A 22,451-nucleotide genomic window follows, 5' to 3' on the forward strand; every position below is an offset into this window, starting at 1 on the left:
GCCCCCTAAGGAAGGAAACCTGCTCTCCTTATTCTGTCTGGCCTATGTACGACTCCAGACCCACGCCAAGGTGGTTGACTCTTAACTGACCTCTGAAGTGACCAAGCAAGCCGCTCAGTTATATCAAGAAGCAGGCCAACCATTACCATTTCAGCGACAACAAATGCCCACCCTTCCATTGACACCCACATAATGAGAGTGAATAGTTGCGCGAGATACTTTTTAACTTCAAAGTTCTTAATTTTTGGTATTTCAGCTGTGAACATTTAGCTGGTTTGTTAATATCCAGTTTCCTTACCTTGGTACCTCCCAACTTTTGCCAGTCATCCTTGTTTGGTACTGATGGGTACTCCCTACTTATTATTTCATGAAGATTTGACAATTCAGGTCAACTAGTCCTTCGTAATGTTCTGTCTGCTCAAACATTTTTCTGGCAACAGATCCAGATTGGCTCCTTAGTTGGTCCAGAGTCTGCACTCCCATTAAAATAGAACTACTCCGGAATGGAAGTGAATCCTCGCCATTAGCTATAGCACTAAAGCAGTCTGGAGTAAAGGAGACCAGAAACAGCAGGTCTCCACAGGGGTAAGAATTTGACTTTTACTGCCATCTCTTCCCAATAACTATTTGGAAGGAAAAGTCAGTGTGGAGGGAAATATTTTAAACAACGCACTGAAGACCAGCAGCTAACTATGGACTCAATCGCATGCCAGTGGCTTCACAGCAGGGAAACTGTGTGCGTGTGTGGTTTGTGGGGGGGGGGGGGGGGGGGGGGAAGAGGTAGGAAAGTTATTTATTTTTGTATTTAAATTAAAATTAGCAAAATGAAACATTAGATGGAAATTCATCAGCCTTCATGGCAACTATATGGAACAGCTTGGGAGCAAAAGCAGTTCACACCATCAATTATTGATCCATTTATACCTCTTAAAAAAACTGACTATCTGGCTAGGAATGGAATAGGGTCATACAGATAGATATAGAGTACACCATGGAACATCAGGTGAGTAAAATTAAGGTGCATGGTTAGAGACATTCTTCTGTACTTGGAAAAAAAGTAAGATCACTACAGAACAGCTCGTCAGATGGGCTGGACAAAGTCTATGTCTCTAATGTACACGCACTCAGTTAAATTGTTTCTAGATCAGTTTCTTTGGGTTGCCAATTCATTATGGCAAACAGATTTCTTCAGGTCACACAAAATTAGAACAGATGCCCTGAAAGTAAATCCCTCATTAAGTTTTGCTAGTTTTGCAGCTGTTCCCTTGAGATGTCACATTTGAATTAAAACTTTACATATTAAGGGTACGGAGATAGCAATGGTTAAATAATTTATTTTCAGCATGTTTAGTGTTGAGCAAGTTAAAGTACAGTCTCCTTTTGTTTACCTATCCAAGTTACCTTTCATAACTATTGAAAACAAAATACAGATTTGCTTTACACATTCAGTCTAAATGCACCAAAGTAATGCCTTAAAATCAATCCAAAAGGAGAGATAACCAATTTCTGTAATACTATCATTTATTAAATTCAATATAATTTCAAACAGTGAGGTTAATTTATAGTTGATAAATCTGTCCGTCAAATTTGTTTTCAAACCATTTTCAAATCAAGACTGCTAGGTCAACAAAATGAGGTATCTATAAATGAAATGTTGTATGTTGTAACAGACCATGACACATTAACTATAAAGTAATTTTTATAAACCACCAAAATTAAAATAATACCTCGTGTATCAACCAGCCATGCATTTAAAAGAGAGGGGCAATTCAACAGCTGTGAACAGGATGCTTCCTCCCTCCTTCAGGATGAACAAAATCGATGCTCAACTGTCACGTAAAGTTTTAAAACACTGGGTACTGTTCACACAAAGTACAGACCAAGCTTTTACTTTGATTATCTGTACAGTACATATACTGTAGAATAGAATATTTACATTTACACTCTTGTTCATTAGCTTAACTTACCCAAGTCAACAAAGAAACAGACTCTCCAACTGCAGGCAAAGGAATGCTCCAACCTGCTTCAAATCATCAGCTCATTAGAAGGGCATTTTAAAACATTAAGATTTTCTGCAACCTCAAATGTCCGACAATTCCACGAGGCATTCTATTTTACAGTATACACACAGATATAATACAAGAGATCCACAGGCCAGGTACAGTACAATTTACCACTTACAACATATTGAATAACCCACCAATTATTCAATGAGTATTACATCTTTTAAAATTCTTCCATAATAATTTTTTGCCCCCACTAAAAGCAAGTTTAGCTCCTTCTAGTAGCACATTAACAGAGAGCCAAAGTCTGTGCTTTTCTGATCTACAACAGGGAATGTTATCGCTGGAAATGTTTTGTCTAATATGCATAGGAAATAAAGTAGTCAACAGACTGTAGTGCATTAAAAGCCAAGCAATAATTAATGCAATACAGTACACAGTATCCGCAGTACATACAGTAGCAGAAAACAGTATTTAATGCCCTCAAGCTTTTACACAACAGCACATTCTTTTGATTTTACAATGTAACAAGTTGATGCAAGCAGATGTCAGTTCTAATTCAGTGTTGCATTTAATTAGTGTCTTCAAGGATATCTTAAGTGAAGTAATCACTGTAAAACTACCTGAAAGAACTTAAAAAGTGAAACCTGTACTAAAAACAGCTACTCTCCAGTCTCATCATAACTGGTTGCTTAAGAACAATTTCACTGTTGAGCGTCTTTAGTTTAACATCCACAATCAATATCCTTTAAAATATTTAATCAAGATAGGTATTTGAAATACAAATTATGCCTAAATAAATGGAAGGCTATGCAGGTACGGTTAGAAGAAGTGGAAGGAGGCTTGTGTGGAGCATAAACATCGACACAGGCCAGTTGGGCCAAATGGCCTATTTCTGTACTGTAGTATCTATGTAATTCTATGTACCAACCTACTAGCAAGTTCCCCAGTGAACAATCCTTATAGCAATGTGGGAAGATTTTTGTAGGACAAAAGCCATATTAATTGAAATGCACCTTACAATCAGTTTTTTAAAAAACATCTTTTTTTAAAATAAAAGCCCAATCAAAAATAACCCTAAAATTAAAGCAGCCTTACATATCCAATACAGGCCTGTCCAAACAATGGATTTTTGCCCTCAAAGAAGAGTTTAGTACATATACCGATACCAAAAATTTCACACCTCCTTACAGTTTGCAATTTGACGATGAAGTTAAGTGACATACAGAACAAACCAGATAAAGGTTTAGGAATGCTGTTTCAATCTTGATGCAAATAAGGACTATTCAGGTATCGGGGAGGGAAAAGTGAATGTGGGTCATCCATCAATAAAATAACTCCGCATAAGCTGACTTTTCTTTGCATGTTTACTGTTGACTGACGCTCATATGCTGACTGTCTGCTTCAGGCTCTTCCTCTTCGACGTCGGCATTGTAATCTTCAAATGCATCATCATCTACGTCGGGAAGACCCAGCAACTGCATTAACAAAAAGCTGAGTTAGTCAACGCAACCATCAAAAATTAACTAAACAAAGGAGAAAACTGAGCAAACGTTGAGCCCCTACCAACCTCAAAACACATACAATATAAAAAAAAGGTAGGAGTTATGGAGCCTAATGAGCAGTAGTGCTGAAGGTTGTATGAGAATACGCAGGTGGTTGTCACGGTGATGGGTAGGCCACTGAACACCAGGGTTAGAGCAGTTATCAAAAGGGGCACTTATTAAAGCATGCGATATACACCTAACCTTTAGGCAATATACATACGTATGTGGAGTGTGATATATTTGATGAGAACACCTACATGGATATTATGAGATATGAAATTTATTCCATTTACTCAAGAAAACCTACTGAACAAGAACGATTTTCTCCACAAACCAGTGGTCGCCGGTGGGAAGGGAAAACTGCAGCTAGGCACCTGCTCTTGGCACTACCAAGAGTTAGCTGTAACTGTAGCAACTCACATCATAATTGCTAAGCTTTCTGCAGTGTCAGCACCACAAACAAAGCATGCTCACACTACACAGCTGAAACCAAATAAAAGGCAAACTAACCCTGGTGTTCAGTGGCCTACCCATCACCGTGACAACCACCTGCGTATTCTCAGCACTACTGCTCATTTGGAACAAAAAGTGACCATTAAAATTATATTGACATAATGTAACAAATCTGAATCTCAGCATTTAGCCTATCAGACCAGAACACGCCTGAACCAGTTATTAAACCCTCAAATAATTAAAATGATGCGGACCTTCCCATTACATTAACATGTGCATAAATCCTTCACTGTATCCCTTTTCCATGATTCCTCATCAACAGTACTGTAATAGGTATGCTATTTAGCAACTTAAGATACAATGACATATTACAAAACCCCATCACAGTGGATCAAATGCCAAAACTTAAAAAAAAAAAAATTTTTGTTAAGATCATGCCCAAACTGGGGGAGGAGGGTCGAGAGAAAATTAACTAGGGCTTCTGTTCCTAAGTTCAACTGAGATCAACTTGCTCAGCACAGCAAGTCAAGGCATTGGGAATTTTATCCTCGCCCCCGTGGTGAGGAGGGAAAACGAACAAGTGGGATGGTGGGGGGGGAACCTTCCATCCTCCTGCCTCCGGCAAAATGTCCAGGGCGGGAAGGCCTGTGAATGGCCTTCCTGCCCTGCCACCAATTGAAGCCCTTAGCTGGGCAATTAATGCCCAATTAAGGGCCTCATCTTGCCGCCGCAATCAGGCGCGTGGCAGTTGGCCACATTGCCGCATGGGAAGCACAGCAGGAAAAACTTTGCGAGCTGCTTACTGGCTCTGGTGTGGTGGGGGGGGGGGGGGGGGGGGGAAAGGAGGGTGGTCCCCTCGCTAAAAGGCAAAGGCACAGTGCCTGGATGAGGGGTGGAGATAGCGTTGACAGCTACCGCCCTGCCCTAGCTACCAGCCCACCTAAACCCCTACTTCCCCCCCTACCTCCACCCCGCGAGACCCTCCCCCGCCCTGACCTACATGCAGCCTGGGTCCAGGGCCCCTCCTGGGCCTCGGGTAGCTGCTCCACAAGCAGCAGCCACCATCTCTGTGGTGGTGGTGCTGCTCAGTGAAAGAGGCTTCTGATTGGCTGGCAGCTCTGAGGGTGGAATGTCTGTGGCCAGGGTCCTTGATCCCGTGGAAGGCCCGCCACTGTCCAGTTAATTGCCTAATGAGAGCCTCCCACAGACAAGGTGAGTCGAGGTTCTCAGTGTTGCTTTTGCCAGACGTCTTGATAAAGTCCTGACCAAGTGGTGAAACGTAGGCTTTCCTGGGCTCACTACACTGAACCAGCAGAGGAGCTGTGATCTTGTTTAGATCAAATATTTCATGAGGGAGCTAAAAACACGCGTATCTTAAGATAAAAACAAGATTTCATTTAACAATTGGAAAGTCACAACCATCAGGCTAAGTACATTTTATAAAATCCTCTTTTTGAAAAATATTAGCTAAGGATTTATTCTTTCGCGCTTTATTGATGTAGGTGCCCATATAAGAGAGTTTAATTTTATCAAGAGCGACTTTGAATAGCTGTTCCATTCAGTTCTTGGACAGGATGGTAAGGATATGATCAAGCTTACCTAATGCACAGTGCAACTGGAACTGTAATGATTTTCTTTAACCTCACATCTCTAATAAGTTGGCTATTTTAGAAACATACTCCAGTTACAATTTGTGCCTCAGTTATGCATTCTAATTATGATTTACCAGATCAGATTTTAACTTTCTATTGTGGCATGCATTCATGCTCCTTTCTTCTAATTCCAAAGCACATAGTGTTCTTTAGACACAATTAATCAAACTGGATTGAACTGTGACTTGAATTATACAACTATTGCTTTTCTTTCTCCACTTCTTACCTGTTATAGCACAGATAGTCAGGTGATGAAGGGTAGAAATAGAGCAATCTTTACACACTTTTACAAGCTTTTATTTAGAGATACACATCACATTCTAACCCAACCAAAGTTTCAGTCTGTTCCTCTTTACAGGAGCACAAGTGAATCCCTGGCTAATGCGCATCACCTGCATATAATTTAGCACAATTAATATACAATTAACACCTCATCTATTATTTTGTTTTCAGATTGCTGGAAAATTATACATCAATTACTAAAAATACTTAGAATGGCCACCTTCTTTGCTGTAACCATTCGGCCCATCGTGTCAGTGCCTGCTCTTTGTAAGAGCTACTCAGCTAGCACCACTCACCTGCCTTTTCACTGTAGCCCTGCAAATTTGCTTTCTTTAGATAATTATCCAATTTCCTTTTGAAAGCCACGATTGAATCTGCCTCCACCATGCACTCAGGCAGTGCATTCCAGATCCTAACCACTGACTGCGTAAAAGTTTTCCTCATGTCACCTCTGGTTCTTTTGCCAATCACCTTAAGTCAGTGTCCTCTGGTTCTTGATCCTTCCGTCAATCTGCTTTGCCCAGACCCCTCAGGATTTTGAACATTTTTATCAAATCTCCACTCAACCTGATCTTCTCTAAAGACAACAGCTCCAGCTTTGCTAATCTATCCTCGTAACTGAAGTCTCTCATCTCCAGAACCATTCTAGAAAATTTTTTCTGCACCCTCTACAATGCCTTCACATCCTTTCTGAAGTGTGGTGCCCAGAATTGGACACAATATTCCAGTTGAGGCTGCACCAGTGTTTTGTAAAGATTCACCATAACTTTCTTGCTTTTGTACTCTATTCTTCTATTTATAAAGCCCAGGATCCTGTATGCCTTATTAACTGCTTTCTCAACCTGCTCTGCCACCTTCAATGATTTGTGCACATATATCCATAAGTCTCTCTGCTCCTGCATCCATATTAGAATTGTATCCCTTATGTTATATTGCCTTTCCTCATTCTTCCTACCAAAATGCACTACTTCACACTTCTCCGTATTAAATTACATCTGCCACATGTCTGCTCATTCCACCTGCCTATGTCCTTTTGAAGTCTATCATTACCTCCTCATAGTTCACAATACTTCCAAGTTTTGTGTCAGCTGCAAATTTTGAAATTGTGCCCTGCACACCCAAGTCTATATTAATATAGATCAAGAAAAGCAGTGGTCCTAATATTGATTGCCGGAGAACCCCACTATATACTTTCTCCAGTTCAAAAGGCAACATTCACCACTACTGTTTCCTGTTACTTAGCCAACTTCATATCCATACCGCCAATGTCCCTTTTATTCCACGGACTTCAACTTTGCTGAAAAGCCTGTTATGTGGCATCTTATCAAATGCTTTCTGGAAGTGCATGTATACCACATCAACACTCTTACTTCATCAAAAAATTCAATCAAATTAGTTAAACACAATTTGCCCCTAACAAATCCATGCTGGCTTTCCTCAATTAATCCAAATTTGTCCAAGAGACTGTTAATTTTGTCCTGGATTATCATTTCTTAAAGCTTTGTCACCAAGGCTGAGCTGACAGGCCTGTAGTTACTGGGTTTATCCTTACACCCATTTTTGATCAGGGGTATAACATTTGCAATTCTCCAGTCCTCTGGCACGACCCTTGTATTTAAGGAGGATTGGAAGATTATTGTCAGTGCCTCCTTAGTTCCCACCCTTACTTTCCACCCTTATCCTCTTATGCATCTGATCTGGTCCTGGTGATTTATCAACTCTTAAGTACAGCCAACCTTTCTAATGCCTCTGCTAACAATTTTTAACCCATACAGTGTCTCAACTCTTTCACTATGACTTTGGCAGCTGCATTTTTTTGGTACAGATGCAAAGTACTCATTTACTACTTCAGCCATGCCCTCTGCCTCCATGTGTAAATCCCCTTTTTGGTCCCTAATCAGCCCTTCTCCTCCTTTTACAATTTTACTATTTATATGCCTTTTGGATTCCTATTTATGTTGGCTACCAATATCTTCTCATACTCTCTCTTTGCTGCTCTTATTTCATTTTCACTTCCCCTCTGAACCTTCTATATTCTGCCTAGTTCTCACTTGTATTATCAACCCAACATGCGTCATACACACCCTTTTCTGATTCATCTTACTCTATTTCTTGTAATCAACCAGGGAGCTCTGGCTTTGTTTATCCTACCTTCCCCAGTTGTGGGAACGCACCTTGACTGTACCTGAACTATCTCCTCTTTAAAGGCAGCCCATTGTTCAAACACTGTTCTGCCTGTAATCTTTGATTCCAATTTATCTGGGTCAAATCCATTCTCACCCCATTAAAATTGGCCCTCCCCCAATTAATTATTTTTATTCTGGATTGTTCTTTATTCTTTTCCATAGCTAACCTAAACCTTATGATACTATGATCACTGTCTACTAAATATTCCCACTACTGACACTTGATCCACCTCATTTCCTAGAACCAGATCCAGCAATACCTCCTTCCTCATTAGACTGGAAACATTGATGTAGAAAATTCTCCTGAATGCACTTTAGGAACTCTTCCTCCTCTCTACCCTTTACACCATTACTATCCCAGTCTATATTAGAATAATTAAAGTCCCCCATTATAACAACTCTATGGTTTTTGCACCTCTGATTTGTTTTCAAATTTGTTACTCTATTTCTTACCCACTCGTTGGAGGCCTATAGAATACACCCAGTAGTATAATAGTACCTTTAACCAAATTGTTTCTGTCCTTCATCGTCCTAGGATGTCCTCTCTCCCCAGCACTGTATTATCCTTAATACTGCCATCCCTCTTCCCATCTTTCCTGACCACCTTGTATCCAGGATTATTTAGTACCCAGTCCTGCTCTTTTTTGAGCCAAGTCTCCGTTGCTGCCACAACATTATACTCCCACGTGGCTACCTGCGCCTGCAGCTCACCAACCTATTTTTTTTTTTTAAAAACCTCTCTGTGCATTCACATACATGCACTGTAAACCTATTGCATTCACTCTTACTCTGGCTCCACTTAGTGCCTTACAATTTCTTACTCCAGTACGATCTGTCTCCCCCAATTCTTTGTGCACACTGTTTTTCCTCTCTAATGTTGCCACATGGTTCCCATCCCCCTGCCACGTTAGGTTAAACTCTCTCCAACAGCACTAGCAAACCACCCCACAAGGACACTGGTCCCGGCTCCACTCAGGTACAACCTGTCCGACCTGTACAGGTCCTCTCTCTCCCAGAACTGGTCCCAATCTCCCAGAAATCTGAAGCTCTCCCTCCTGCACCACCTCTCACACCACACATTAATCTGCTCTATCCTATTTCTAAATTCTACATTAACGAGTGGCACTGCAAGTAATCCTGAGACTACCACATTAAAGGTCCCGCTTCTTCCTCAGCTCCTTAAAAGTTTGCCTGCAGGACCTCATAAGAACATAAATAGGAGCAGGAGTAGGCAATTCAGCCCCTCGAGTCTGTTCCGCCATTCAATATCATGGCTGATCGGACTGTGGCCTTAACTCCACTTTCCTGTCGGTCCCCATAACCCTAGACTCCCTTGTAGATCAAAACTCTGTCTAATTCAACCTTGAATACATTCAATGATCCAGCTCCACTGCTCTCTGGAGAGGGGAATTCCAAAGATTACCAACCCTCTGAGAGGAGATTCCTCCTCATCTCAATCTTAAAAGGGAGAGCCCTTACTTTGAAACTGTGCCCCTAGTTCTAGATTCCATGAAGGAAAACATCCTCTCAGCATCTACCCTGTTAAAACCCTTCAGAATCTTATGTGTTTCTAAGGTCACTTCGAATTATTCTAAACTCCAATGAATATAGGCCCAACCTGCTCAACCTTTCCTCATAAGACAACCCCTTCATCCCAGGAATCAACCTAGTAAATCTTCTCTGAACATCTTCCAATGCGAGCACGTCCCTCCTTAAGTCAAGAAACCAAAACTGTATGCAGTACTCGAGGTACAGTCTCACCAATGCCCTGTACAATTGTAGCAAGACTTCCCCAATTTTGTACTCCAACTCCCTTGCAATAAGTGCCAACATTCCATTTGCCTTCCTAATTACTTGTACTTGCATGCTAACCTTTTGTGATTCATGTACAAAGACACCCAGATCCCTCTGACCCCAGCATTCTGCAGTCTCTCTCCATGTAAATAATATTCTGATTTTCTATTCTTCCTACCAAAGTGGACAACCTCACATTTTCCCACATTATACTCCATCTGCCAAATTTTTGCCCATTCACTTAACCTCTTTGCTGACTGTTATGGTCAAGTGAGGAGGGGTTGAAGGGCATTCCTCTTTTGCCTCTCCTCGTTAGACCACAACAGGTTTAATTCCTTCTTAAAGTACTGGCCAATTCAGTAGGTATTTGATTACTTACTTACTATGGCCATAATAAGAACCAATTGTACAGATTTTATTGAGTTCAACAAAGAAAGAGGTCAACTTTATCATACCTAAACTGAACTAATAATAATAAACAACGCGCCAACTTTCTCACACACACTCTACAGGTTTACACACACACACAGATAGGTCACAGAGTGGAGAAGATAGATTGGCCGAGTTAGAGTCCATAGTAAAAAAGGTATATAATCTGTGGAGATTGGTGTTTCAGCTGGCTTCTAGCTGAGTTCAGTCTTTCTGAAGCATTTAGTTTGAAGAGGTAGATGACTGGCTTGGTGAGCCTTGGAGATAGTTATGCGGATGATTTCCTCCAACGGGGTTTCAGATTGTAGCCGGAGTATGTGAAGGTGGTTAGTCAACAAGCAGGATTTGAAAGCTTTCAAGCTGGAACTGCGGTGAGTGGAGGAGAGAAGAGACAGAGACACATGGACTCCCACTTAAAGCCTGCTTCTCCCCTGCTGCAGAGAAATAAAACAGCTTAAAACCACAGATGGGAGGGACTTGTCACATGACAGTCACTCAGCCATTCAAACATAGCAGTTAGCAGTATTTCTCTGCTGGCTAAGAGAACAGGTAGTTCCTTTAAACTTCCTGGGTCTTGGTTCTTGCTGGGGACTTAGACATTTCATCTCTCTCCTCACAGCAGTGTAGGATGCAGTGTCGCAAATTAGGTGATCATCTTAAGCTGAAAGGATGACTTTGCTGGCAGCTTTTCTTTTTAAGACGTCTTTTTAAAAAAAAATATATAAATTCAGATCTCCAGTCAGTGAATTAAAGAAAATCATTCAACAAAATACACCGGCATAATAAGACACTTCGGGATCTCCCCACAACTTGCTTTCCTACCTATCTTTGAATCGTCCACAAATTTGGCTACAATACACATGATCCCTTCATCCAAGTAATTAATATAGATCGTAAATAGTTGAGGCCCCGGCCTGTGGCATTCCAGTTTGCCAATCTGAAAATGTCACATTTACCCTGACTCCCGGTTTCCTGTTAATTAGCCAATCCTCTAACCACGCTAATATATTATCCCCAACACCATGAGCTCTTATCTTGTGCAGTAATGTTTTATGTGGCATCTCATCAAAAGCCTTTTGGAAATTCAAATACACTACATCTACTGGTTCCCCTTTATCTACCCTGCTTGGTATATCCACAATTTCCCTTTCATAAAACCATGCTGACTTTGCCTCATTGCATTATGATTTTCAAAATGTCCTGCTACTACTTCCTTAATAATGGATCCTAGCATTTTCCAAATGACAGATGTCAGGCTAACTGGCCTATAGTTTCCTGCTTCTCTACCATCTTACCTTTTAACTTATTTTCCCAGTCCACTTGAGTCAACTCTGTCTACATACCCTTGTGATTGCCTTTATTTAAGTTTAAGACGCTAGATTCAGACACAAACTTCTCACCCTCATACTGCGTGCGAAATTCTATCATGTTATGATCGCACTTGCCTATTGGATCCATTACTATGAAGTCATTTATTAATCATGTCTCATTACAAATTACCAGATCTAAAATAGCCTGCCCTTGGGTTGGTTCCAGAACACATTGTTCTAAGAAACGGCCCCAATACACTCTTATGAACTCATCCTCCAGACTACCTTTGCCAATTTGATTAGTCCAATCTAAATGAAGATTAAAATCGCCCACTATTATTGCAGTATCTTTCCTACAAGCCCCCGTAATTTCTTGATTTATATTCTGTCCTACAATGTCGGTATTGTTAGGGAGCCTATAAACTACTCCCACCAGTGATTTCTTTCCTTTGTTATTTCTTATCTCCACCCAAACTGATTCTACATCTTGATCTTCCGAGCAAAGATCATTTCTCACTGCTGTACTGTCCTTTATTGTCAGAGCTACCCCACCTCCTTGTCCTTTCTCCCTATCCTTCCGAAATGTCAAATACTCTTGAATATCTAGTTCCCAGCCTTGGTCACCTTGCAACCACATCTCTGTAATGGCTATATCATACCCATTTATTTCTATTTGTGCTATTAATTCATCCACCTTGTTACGAATGCTGCGTGCATTCAGATAAAGAGCCTTTAATGCTGTCTGTTTACCATTTTTCCCTACTCTGACCTTATTTGCCAGTGCACTCTAATGTTTGTATGCTCTGTCTCTTCCTGTCACACTCTGGTTATCATTACCTATACCACTACTCTGCACAATTGGCTTGTCCTTTCTTGTTAACTTCCTAAATTTCTCCTCGCCTGAACCCTCTCCCCCGCTATTTAGTTTAAAGCCCTCTCTACAGCCCTAGTTATATGATTCGCCCAGTCACTGGTGCCAGCACGGTTCAGGTGAAGACCATCCCAACAGTACAGCTCCCTTTTTCCCCAGTACAGGTGCCAATGCCCCATGAATCAAAATGCATTTCTCCCACACCAATCTTTGAGCCACATATTCAACTCTCAATCTTATTTACCCTATGCCAGTTTGTTCGTGACTCAGGTAGTAATCCAGAGATCATTACGTAGTGGTTCTGCTTTTTAATTTAGCCACGAGCTGCTCATACTCCCTCAGCACAACCTCTTTCTTAGTCCTACCTATGTCATTGGATCATGACAACTGGATCCTTCTCCAAGTTCCTCTCCAGCCCCAAAGAGATGTCCTTAATCTTGGCACTGGGAAGGCAACTCAGCCTTCAGGACTCATGCTCTAGAGTGCAGAGAACAGTATCTACTCCCATAACTATATTGGACCCTACTACTACTCATTCATCTTTCTACCTACATTGTAATACCCATCAGTGACATCCTTGCCCTTGTTACCAGTGAGGCAATATACCATCCTGGATTCGCATCTGTTGCTTCTGAAACGCCCGTCTGTTCCCCTAACTATACAATTCCCCATCACTATTGCTTTTCCAATCTTCCTTCCGCACCCTCTTGTACAGCTGAGCCAGCCGTGGTGCCATGGACTTGGCTCTGGTTGCACTCTCCAGAGGAACCATCACTCTCACTAGAACTGAACACTGATTGGGAAGTGAGATGCATTCAGGGGACTCCTGCACTACCTGCTTGGTCCTCCTTGACTTTGTGGATTTTTTGTATTTTTCGACTCATGCAGAAGTCAACAGTCAGTGTTGTTGTACATGCTTTTTGTTTAAAAATGTTTACATTTGATCGTTCTTCATTCAATTCGTTCTCTGGAGCTGGGCAGCTGAGTTTGAATTTCCTGAAACAAGTTCCTAGTATTAGGGAACACTTTTCCAGACAGTTGGAGCTACCACTAACCTTTTCGCAACAATAACTTGTATTGATACAGCATGATTAACATAATAAAATGTCCCAAGGTGCTTCACAGCAGCATTATAAAACAAAATTTGACACTGAGCCACATAAGGAGATACTAAGTCAAATTACCAAACGTTTGGTCAGAGGCAGGTTTTAAGAAGCATCCTAAAGGAGGAAAGAAAGGTAGAGGTGCAGAGTTGGGCATGGAGATGGAAACAGGTCAGCTTAGTAGTGATGACACAGATGTGTGGTGAAAACACATCTCTGGGTCAAATATGACACCAAGGTTTTAGTCAGACAGTAGCCAGGGAGAGGGATGGAGTTGGTGACTAGGGAATGGAATTTGTAATGGGGTTGAAAGACAATGGCTTCAGTCTACGCAATACTTAACTGGAGAACATTTCTGCTCATCCAATAACGGATGTCGGACAAGCAGTGATGATTTAGAGACAGTGGAGGAATCAAGAGAGGTCGTGATGAGGTAGAGCTGGGTGTTGTCAATGCACAAGTGAAAATTGATGCTGTGCTTTCAGATGATGTTGCTGAGGGGCAGCATGTAGATGAGAAATATGAGGGGGCCTAGGATAGATCTTTGGGGAACACCAAAGGTAACGTCGCAGGAGGGAGAGGAAAACCCATTACAGGCTACTATTATATAGATAACAATGGAACCAGACGAGCGTAGTCCCACTCATCTGCACGACAGCAAAAAGGAGCATGGTGTGGTCAACCATGTCAGACTGCAGACAGGTAGAGAAGGATGAGGAGACACAGTTTACCTTTGTCACAGTTTGGTCGTTGGTGTCATTATCTTTCCAGAAGGTTGACTGCCATGGATTTCAACCTTTGTCCTGTGCTGCCCTTACACATTCCGCATAGGTCAACTGCATCCAGTCCATTATATCGGTCATCCATTCTTTCCTCTGCTTCCCTCTCCTGCGCTTTGATCTTTCCTTCCTATAACTATCTGTCTACCTTCTGCTCTAATGATGTGACTGAAATATTGTATTTTTCTCTTTGATGTTATGTACAGTTACATAGGATGCTATTTTTGAATTTGATAAGAACAATTTTGGTACTGTGACAGAGTCAGAAACCTGATTGGAGGGATTCAAACTTGGGTTCTGGGAAAGATGGGCATGAATTTGGGAGGTGGCAACAGAGTCAAGGATTTTGGAAAGCGAAGTTGGAGATGGGGCTGCAGCTTGCAAGGACGGAGAGGCCAAGGGTTGGTTTTTAAGTAGAGGGGTGATGACAGTAGATTTGACAGAACCTGAGGATAGCGAACTGTTATCATCAGATAACATGGGAGCCAGGAAAGGAAGTTGAATGGTCAGCAGTTTAGCGGGAATAGTGTCACGGAAGCAGTACAAGATGAGCTAGGAGGGAAGATAGGAGACAATCTAGAAAACAATGTGAATTCTAGGCCAGGGCAGGGGGAGGTTTAGAGGAAATTTGGCTCAGTAGGCTAGGGGAAGGGAAGAAAATAGTGGAGGCAGCTGATTGTCTCTTGGGTTTAGACTATCCAAAGGAAGTCCATCAGTTCCTTGCACTTGCTGCTGGAGTTGGGGGTGGAGGAGACAGGAGGGGAATTTAAGAAAGTTCGCAGTAGAAAAAAGCTGGGGGGGTGGTTATCTATACATTCCAAGATAATCCTGGAATAGTGAGCAACTTTGGCCGATGACCGCATGACCTGATAGTGCTTTATGTGGTCCAACCAGATCTGGGGGTGAATGGCTAATGAAAAAGCAATCCATTTCAAAATCATTCCTCATGAGGAATGATGCAACACAATAGAAATAGTTTTCTAAAAACAAAACTGAGCTGTGACAAACAAGTTAGGTCTGTTAAATATGAAATATTTAACAAAATGGCATGCCTCGTACTGGAACTGCTGACATCTTAGGGCATTTCACAGCAATTGCGCCAATGCCACCGTCCTCCCACTTCTCCCTTACTCTCCTAAAAATAAACAGCATTCATAATTTCAAAGATAAACCTGATGTAGATTCCTAAGCCTATTTATAATTGCTGAAAAGTGTAATGTTGCATTTATTGTAAAAAGTATAATAAGCATGCTACAAGTGTTTTTCGGCAATACATCAAGGTTCACTGCACAATTTCAATTACCTAGACAATTATAAATACAAGGGGAGGGGAGGGATGGAGAGGGGGGAATTTTCCACTATCATGCATTTCAGGCGAAATCAAACCTGCTTGTAATACAGCAAAAGATGTTTCTTTCCTGCTCCTCCCCAAAAACTGATAGCTCCCCCATTCCTCCACCAAATAATTTTAAGTTAGCATCCACTACATCACGACAACAAATATCAACATACCCAGAACCAAAGCCTTCATCTTGCTCTCAACTGCTGTGCTGTATCCTAATTTTACCAATAAATTTTAATCCTATCCCATTTACCTGATGGACAGCATTCCTGAATTTTACAATTTATGTAATGGAGGAAGAGATCATGGGGGGGAGGTTGAGGTGGTGCAGTGAGTGGAAAGACAAGTATAGCTGGGAACCATGCACACGTTATTAACATTTTATCAGGAGAAAGTCAATGGAATTCAGAGAGAAATTGTTGAGGGTGTAAACAGGTTTAGCCAAATGGAAGAGGCTGATAGTAAATATGGACTGGTAGGAATGCTACTCAAGGAAGAAGCAGAGGCCCAGGGATTGTCCTGGGGAAAGGAGAGGACAGCGAAGCACTGGATGCCCGTGGTTAAAAGATTGGATTCATAGCACCTAAAATAATCAAACTGGTAGAGACCATGAGCAGGTAGGTAAGTAGAGATGAGAGAGGATAGACAACAAATTTTGTGGGACAGAAGCAAACTGAAACCATGGGCCATAAGTCAGAGTTTTGCAGCACAGAAACAGGCCCTTCGGCCCATCGTGTCTGTGCTAGCCATCAAGCACTTATCTATTCTAATCCCATTTTCCAGCACTTGGCCTGTAGCCTTGTATGCTACAGCGTTTCAAGTGCTCAGCTAAATACTTCTTAAATGTTGTGAGGGTTCCTGCCTCTACCACCCCTTCAGGCAGTGTGTTCCAGATTCCAACCACGCTCTGGGTGAAAAATTATTTCTTCAAATCCCATCTAAACCTCCTGCCCCTTGCCATAAATCTATGCCCCCTGGTATTGACACCTCTGCTAAGGGAAAAAGTTTCTTCCCAACTACCCCCCTCATAATTTTGCATACCTCAATCAGGTCCCCGCTCAGCCTTCTCTGCTCTAAGGAAAACAACCCTAGCCTATCCAGTCTCTCTTCATAGTTGAAATGCTCCAGCCCAGGCAACATCCTGGTGAATCTCCTCTGTTGAGACAGTTCTGCTTGTGGATCCTATGAGGAGCTACAAAGAGATAGTGAAAATGTTTAGAGACAAGATTGGAAGCTATAACAGTGAGTCCGAAAAATGGCTGTGTATTTGATAGCAGGACTGTAGTCATGGAGGAGATTAGAAAAGGAGTCAGGCAGTTTTCATTAAATCTTAACCAGGTAGGGGTTCTTGCACCATACTACAGCAGTACTAGCTTTGCCAGCAGCTAGACAACAATGCCAGGAATACAAAGAAAGATGGTGAGAACAAGGGGAAATAGAGAACACAGGTGACTTTTATTACAGAGACAATCCCCAACAAAAAGATCGAGGAATGGCAAGACACCAGGAGACAAGAAAAGCAGTCAGGAATTGCTGAGGAGGAATATTAGTGGTAGGAAATGGACCAATGTCCATTTCAGTCATTCACATTATTGAGCACTAAGTCAGGTTCATTGCAAAATAACATTCTTCCTTTTCTGCCCCAACAACATGCCTGAGTCTCAAAAATATCTAGCATTGTACCACTGACATTTTTTCCATTTCCAAAACCAACCATACTGTGATCAGAGTGAGATCAGTAGTTCAGTGCTGAAGTAGAGACAGCTGAGCGTGGGCCCATGCTCATGAGGGACTAATAAAAGCAGAAAATGTTGCAAATACTTAGCAGGTCAGGCAGATTCTGTGGAGAGAGAAAAACAGAGTTAACACTACCTGAAACGATAATTCTGTTTCTGGATTGGATTTGAACCCCAGTACCACAGCTGAAAGGCTGTTGTCTAATCCACTGCAGCATCTAGGATCCCCCTCTAAACATCAACAGTTCATCAATTATAGTAAGAACTGCTTCGGTTCTGATAAACAACTGTTGATAACAGCAAGGATGGGAAAAGGGGAGATATTGGCCTGAATACAATAAATTTCCTTTTAAACAATTATTAGGGTACGGAGCTGAAAACTTTAAATATATTTCTGTCTGTACATATACTTAAAAGATGAATAAAATGCAGCATTTGGTTCAAGTAGTTAATTCGATACTTTACAAAAAAACGTAACATTTAGCACTTACAGGTTTGAATGATTTAAAGACCTTTTCCAGCACTTCAGAGAGAGTCTTCTTTCCACATGATAAGATGTATTCTTGCACCAACTGTAGGAACGGTAGACAGTCTTCGCTTTCACTCCACACATGCTGAACAGGAGATAGGAGGGAAAAGCATGCATCATGTTAGTGAACAGTGTAACCGTTTAATAATATAACCCAACCCAGAGTTACATCTTTTTAAAGAAGGTGTCAGGAATATTTAGTCCAATGACCATGCAAGATTACAGTACCACGAATAATTCCAATAAAACATGCTAAACTAACAGCTGATAGTTGAAAGCATGAATTTTATGAATGTCAGCTATGTACTTCTCTGCAGTCTTTCATATAACCATTGACGTTCATCTCATTTCTAGTTACCCTGCCTACACAGAAGCTTTTAAATAACGAGTGGATCTCCGCACGATGTGGCTCACGTATAATCTGGAACGTGAGTAATGTTTAACTGCTAGCCTGGACTGTTCTGTTAAGGCCACTGCTCAAGTCCTCAATGGGGGAATCCAGGTAATTGCAGCTGCTTGTAAATTCCTATGGTGCATCAGGAGTCAGTGTATTGCCCCTGTAAGTTTTGGGCTCCATATCACAGCACAGGATGAAATGCATTCCTTTCTTTAAAAAAAAGTTTCTCCATTTGGAACAAACTGCAATTGTAACAGGTGCTTTTAAAAAAAAAAAAATCGCTGAAGGTCCCCTGCTGCACGAGTCACAATAATCAGTGGATGCCCTATTTTATAAAGGACATCAGCTATTAAAACTATGGAATGCACAATACATTATTTTATTGCTGAAGTGCAGGTGCATGTCATTTTAAGGCTACAAGGTGAAGTTGCTCTGCATTCTTGAAATCAATTAATCTTAATCGATAATCAGGCTAATTAGAAGCCAGAATGATTACTATCAATTAGAGGCTATAGCCATTTGGAATCCTGTTCCAAAAGATACTTTGTATTTCTAGGGGAGTTTTTTTCCCTCTCTTTCTCTTCCCCTCCTTCTTCCCCACTCTTACCTACATAATGGCAGAGGTAAGATTACTTTTTTTAACCCTGGTCTTTCAGCTGTTGAAGACCTATTACTGGAGAAGGGCTGTAAAAGAGAAAAATACTCAAGTCTTTCAAACCATAGTTCAGTGGGTAAATGTGCTGTAGTATTGACCAAGAAAATCCCATAGTCTGTCTTATTAGACTGCTGCAACTTCTACAAGTTATGGAGAAAGGAAAGACTGAACAAAAAACATGCCCAAGCTTGATTGCAGTCCACTGCTTGGCACTACGAGCACACCTTGGTGCATGGCAGGTGGACTGAATGAGAACAAAATGGATCCTGTTTTCAGAAGAGGAGTCATTTCAAGAGTTTGGAAAGCATACTTAATGAGGTTCTTTCTGGGGACGGGGGTGCTAGACAACTAAGTGTAAGGATTATTTAAGAAATTTGGAAATTGGTAAATTTTATGGAATTTTCTGAAAACTCAATAATTTCACAGGTTTTAAAATTACTCACTATAGCTGCACAGACACTAGCACTTCAGATGAACAAAACCCCTGAAATGAGCATACACTTCTTCCCTTCCTCAATCTATCATTGTTTAACTTCAGAAACAATGATTCATGCTTGTGTAGGGTTCAAGTGGTACTTGCAGCCATCCAGCACCTCCTCTAAGTAGGCATTCTTCATGAGCTCAGAAAGTCAGTCAGTGAGCTATTTGACTGCAGAAAGGGTCTTTGTAGAGCCTTCTCTTGTCCTCACCCAATATATAGATTTCCAGCAAGGATCACTTACAGGGCTTATTGTATCTCCTGATCACTGAACCAGCCAACATCTCACCTGGAATGTACCAAGTGGTTGGTATGGTTTGCTCCCACATATGCAGTGTTTTACCCAAATGAATCAAGAGATTGTTTGCAGCTTCATTCAGAACCTTGGCTACTTTTTCTTTTAAATCTATAATCTTTCAGATTGCATTACTATCTCAATACAGAGCTGTGGGCGTAAGATTCAGTTTTGATTAGGATGCAAACCAGGCAGCAGTAAATCAACCACCTGCGATACACCCCACCCAACTTTCCGTTCCATTGACTTCCCTGATCCGTTCGACTAACTGTTACTTTGGGTCAGAGAGAATGAGTTTAGTGCTGCTGGAGGGAGATCAAAATATCAGTAAAAGTTTGGTATTTACTTAAAGCAATACAAACATTCTAGGTGGCCCCTTGCAATAGTGAATTCACGGAGGCTCAGCAAACTATGCACTAGAAATGGCAGTATTACATAATCAGCCAAGTAAAATTGAGCTGCCTATCAATTTCTAGAACTGAGCCAGAAATAAAGCACGACAAGTTTTATAAAGTTGAGATGCATTTAACCCAGAGGCTGGTTACACAGTGAAATTACATTAAACAAGGAGACAACTGAACTCCAACAACAACTTACATTTCTATAGCACTCACTGTATGCTTTACAGGTTGGTAGATAGCAAATGGTCACTTCACAAGGATCTAGCTTTCGGTAAACACTTATGAAGTTATAGTGTCTTGAACAACCTTAACTCTACCCTTACTACTACCCCTATTCTCACCCACAGAGGCAGCTTTGTGCAGTCACACTAAAGACCTGCTCGAGTCTGCAAAGAAAAAAAACCCTGACCCGAGTCCTTCCATTTCTTCCCTTGTCCGACCCGACCATCAGTTAACTTCCCTTCCATTTTTCACTTTGTTGCTGATCCGCACAAGCTTAAAATAACTAACAAAATTGCCTTTAAATTAAATTACATTGGAGCCACTTACCTGAGATAGAGCGTGTTCGACCTGGCCCGAACGCCAGACCCGTAAGTGCAACCTGACCCGACCCAAACCCAACACATGTCGGGTTCAGGTCGGTTTGCAGGCCTTTAAGTCACACCCCGTTCTTCCTCTTTGTCTACATACTATATCCTGGTCAGCTTCCACATGTATGATGAGATCTAGATTTACCTTTCCATGACCTCTGCTGTCAGACTGCTTGCCCAATATCCGGTTGTGAGTAAGCTGTAATTTTGTTCAGTTAAACACTGATAAAGCTGAAGTCACCAACTTTGGCAGCCACCACAAACCCTACACCCTCGCCATGATTCCATTTTCCTCCCCAGCTACTGGCTCAGGCGGACCACCCTTGCCATGATTCCATCTTCTTCTCCAGCCACCGGCTCACTTTGAAGCTAATGACTGTTCAGTTTCTCTGGACAATTGCTGAGTTAGGATCACGCTCAGGCCAGAAAATCCAACATCCTTCCTTCACATACTAATAGGACTATAACAAAGCAGTGCTAAATCTGGAAGTGGAAATTTGTGAACTTAAGTGAACAGGCCAGGTTGAAGCACAAACAATCATGATCAGTTCAACAGGGCAGAGTTCTAAAAGCATGTAAAATTACTCCAAACAGCTCCGCTACGGACAGCATTGAACAAGATCCTCTGTTTACTGACCTGCGTGATTTCCATATCATAAATAGCATAGTCTCCATTTTCCCTGGCCAGCAAAGAGCACTGCACTGCTGGAGATGCTGCCTTTCAGATAAGATGTTAAACCAAGGCCCTGTCTGCTCTCTAAAGTAGATGTTTCAAAGAGCAGGGAAGTTATCCCTGGTTTCCTGGCCAATGTTTATCCCTCAATCAACATTAGAAAAACATATTATCTGGTCATTATCAAATTGCTGTTTGTAGAAGCTTGCACTGCTCAAATTGGCTGCTGTGTTTCCTACATTACAACAGTATCTACACTTTAAAAAGTACTTCCTTGCCTGCAATGAGCTTTGGAACATCCTCTGGTTGTGAAAGGCACCAACTAAATGGAAATCTATTTTTAAAAAGGCACAACATAATTCAAGATTTTCAACTATTCAGTTTACATACGAACATATGAATTAGCAGCAGGAGTAGGCCATTTAGGCCTGTTCCGCCATTTGATAAGATCATGGCTGATCGGATTGTGGCCTCAACTTTACTTTCCTGTCTACCTGCTATAACCTTTGACTCCCTAGTCAATCAAGAATCTATCCAACGCAGCCTGAAAAATACTCGATCCTGCCTCCACTGCTCTCTGGGGTAACAGAATTCCACAGACTAACGACCCTCAGAAGAAAAACATTTCTCATCTCCATCTTAAATGGGAGACCCTTAATTTTTAAACAGTGTCCCCTAGTTCTAGTCTCTCCCTCAAGGGAAACATCCTTTCAGCATCCACCTTGTCAAGTCCCCTCAGGATCTTAGGTTTCAATAAGATCACTTCTCATTCTTCTAAACTCCAATGGATACAGGCCCAACCTTTCCCAAGATAACTCCTTCATCCCAGGAATCAGTCGAGTGAACCTCCTCTGAACTTGTAACTGCTACCTACTAATGGTTTCAGCGAGCTACTTGTTTGCAAAGCAAAACTATCAATTGCCTCGGTTGGTAAATACTAATTCTT

General features: G+C 41.4%; 1 protein-coding gene across 1 annotated transcript in view; it reads right to left on the minus strand.

The window, feature by feature from the left end:
* Positions 1-1,318: 1,318 nt before the first annotated feature.
* The window catches only part of mturn (maturin, neural progenitor differentiation regulator homolog (Xenopus)), a 40,803-nt gene continuing 19,670 nt past the window's right edge, over positions 1,319-22,451 (minus strand). Inside the window, exons 2-3 of the mRNA XM_068055961.1 lie at positions 17,979-18,101; positions 1,319-3,481 (exon numbers count right to left, since the gene is read on the minus strand). Of these exons, the coding sequence (XP_067912062.1) occupies positions 3,371-3,481; positions 17,979-18,101 (234 nt within the window). The 3' untranslated portion in view covers positions 1,319-3,370. The remainder of the gene's footprint in view (positions 3,482-17,978; positions 18,102-22,451) is intronic.

Source organism: Heterodontus francisci, chromosome 2 (genome assembly GCF_036365525.1).
Source record: "Heterodontus francisci isolate sHetFra1 chromosome 2, sHetFra1.hap1, whole genome shotgun sequence".
In the NCBI taxonomy this organism is placed as follows: Eukaryota; Metazoa; Chordata; class Chondrichthyes; order Heterodontiformes; family Heterodontidae; genus Heterodontus; species Heterodontus francisci.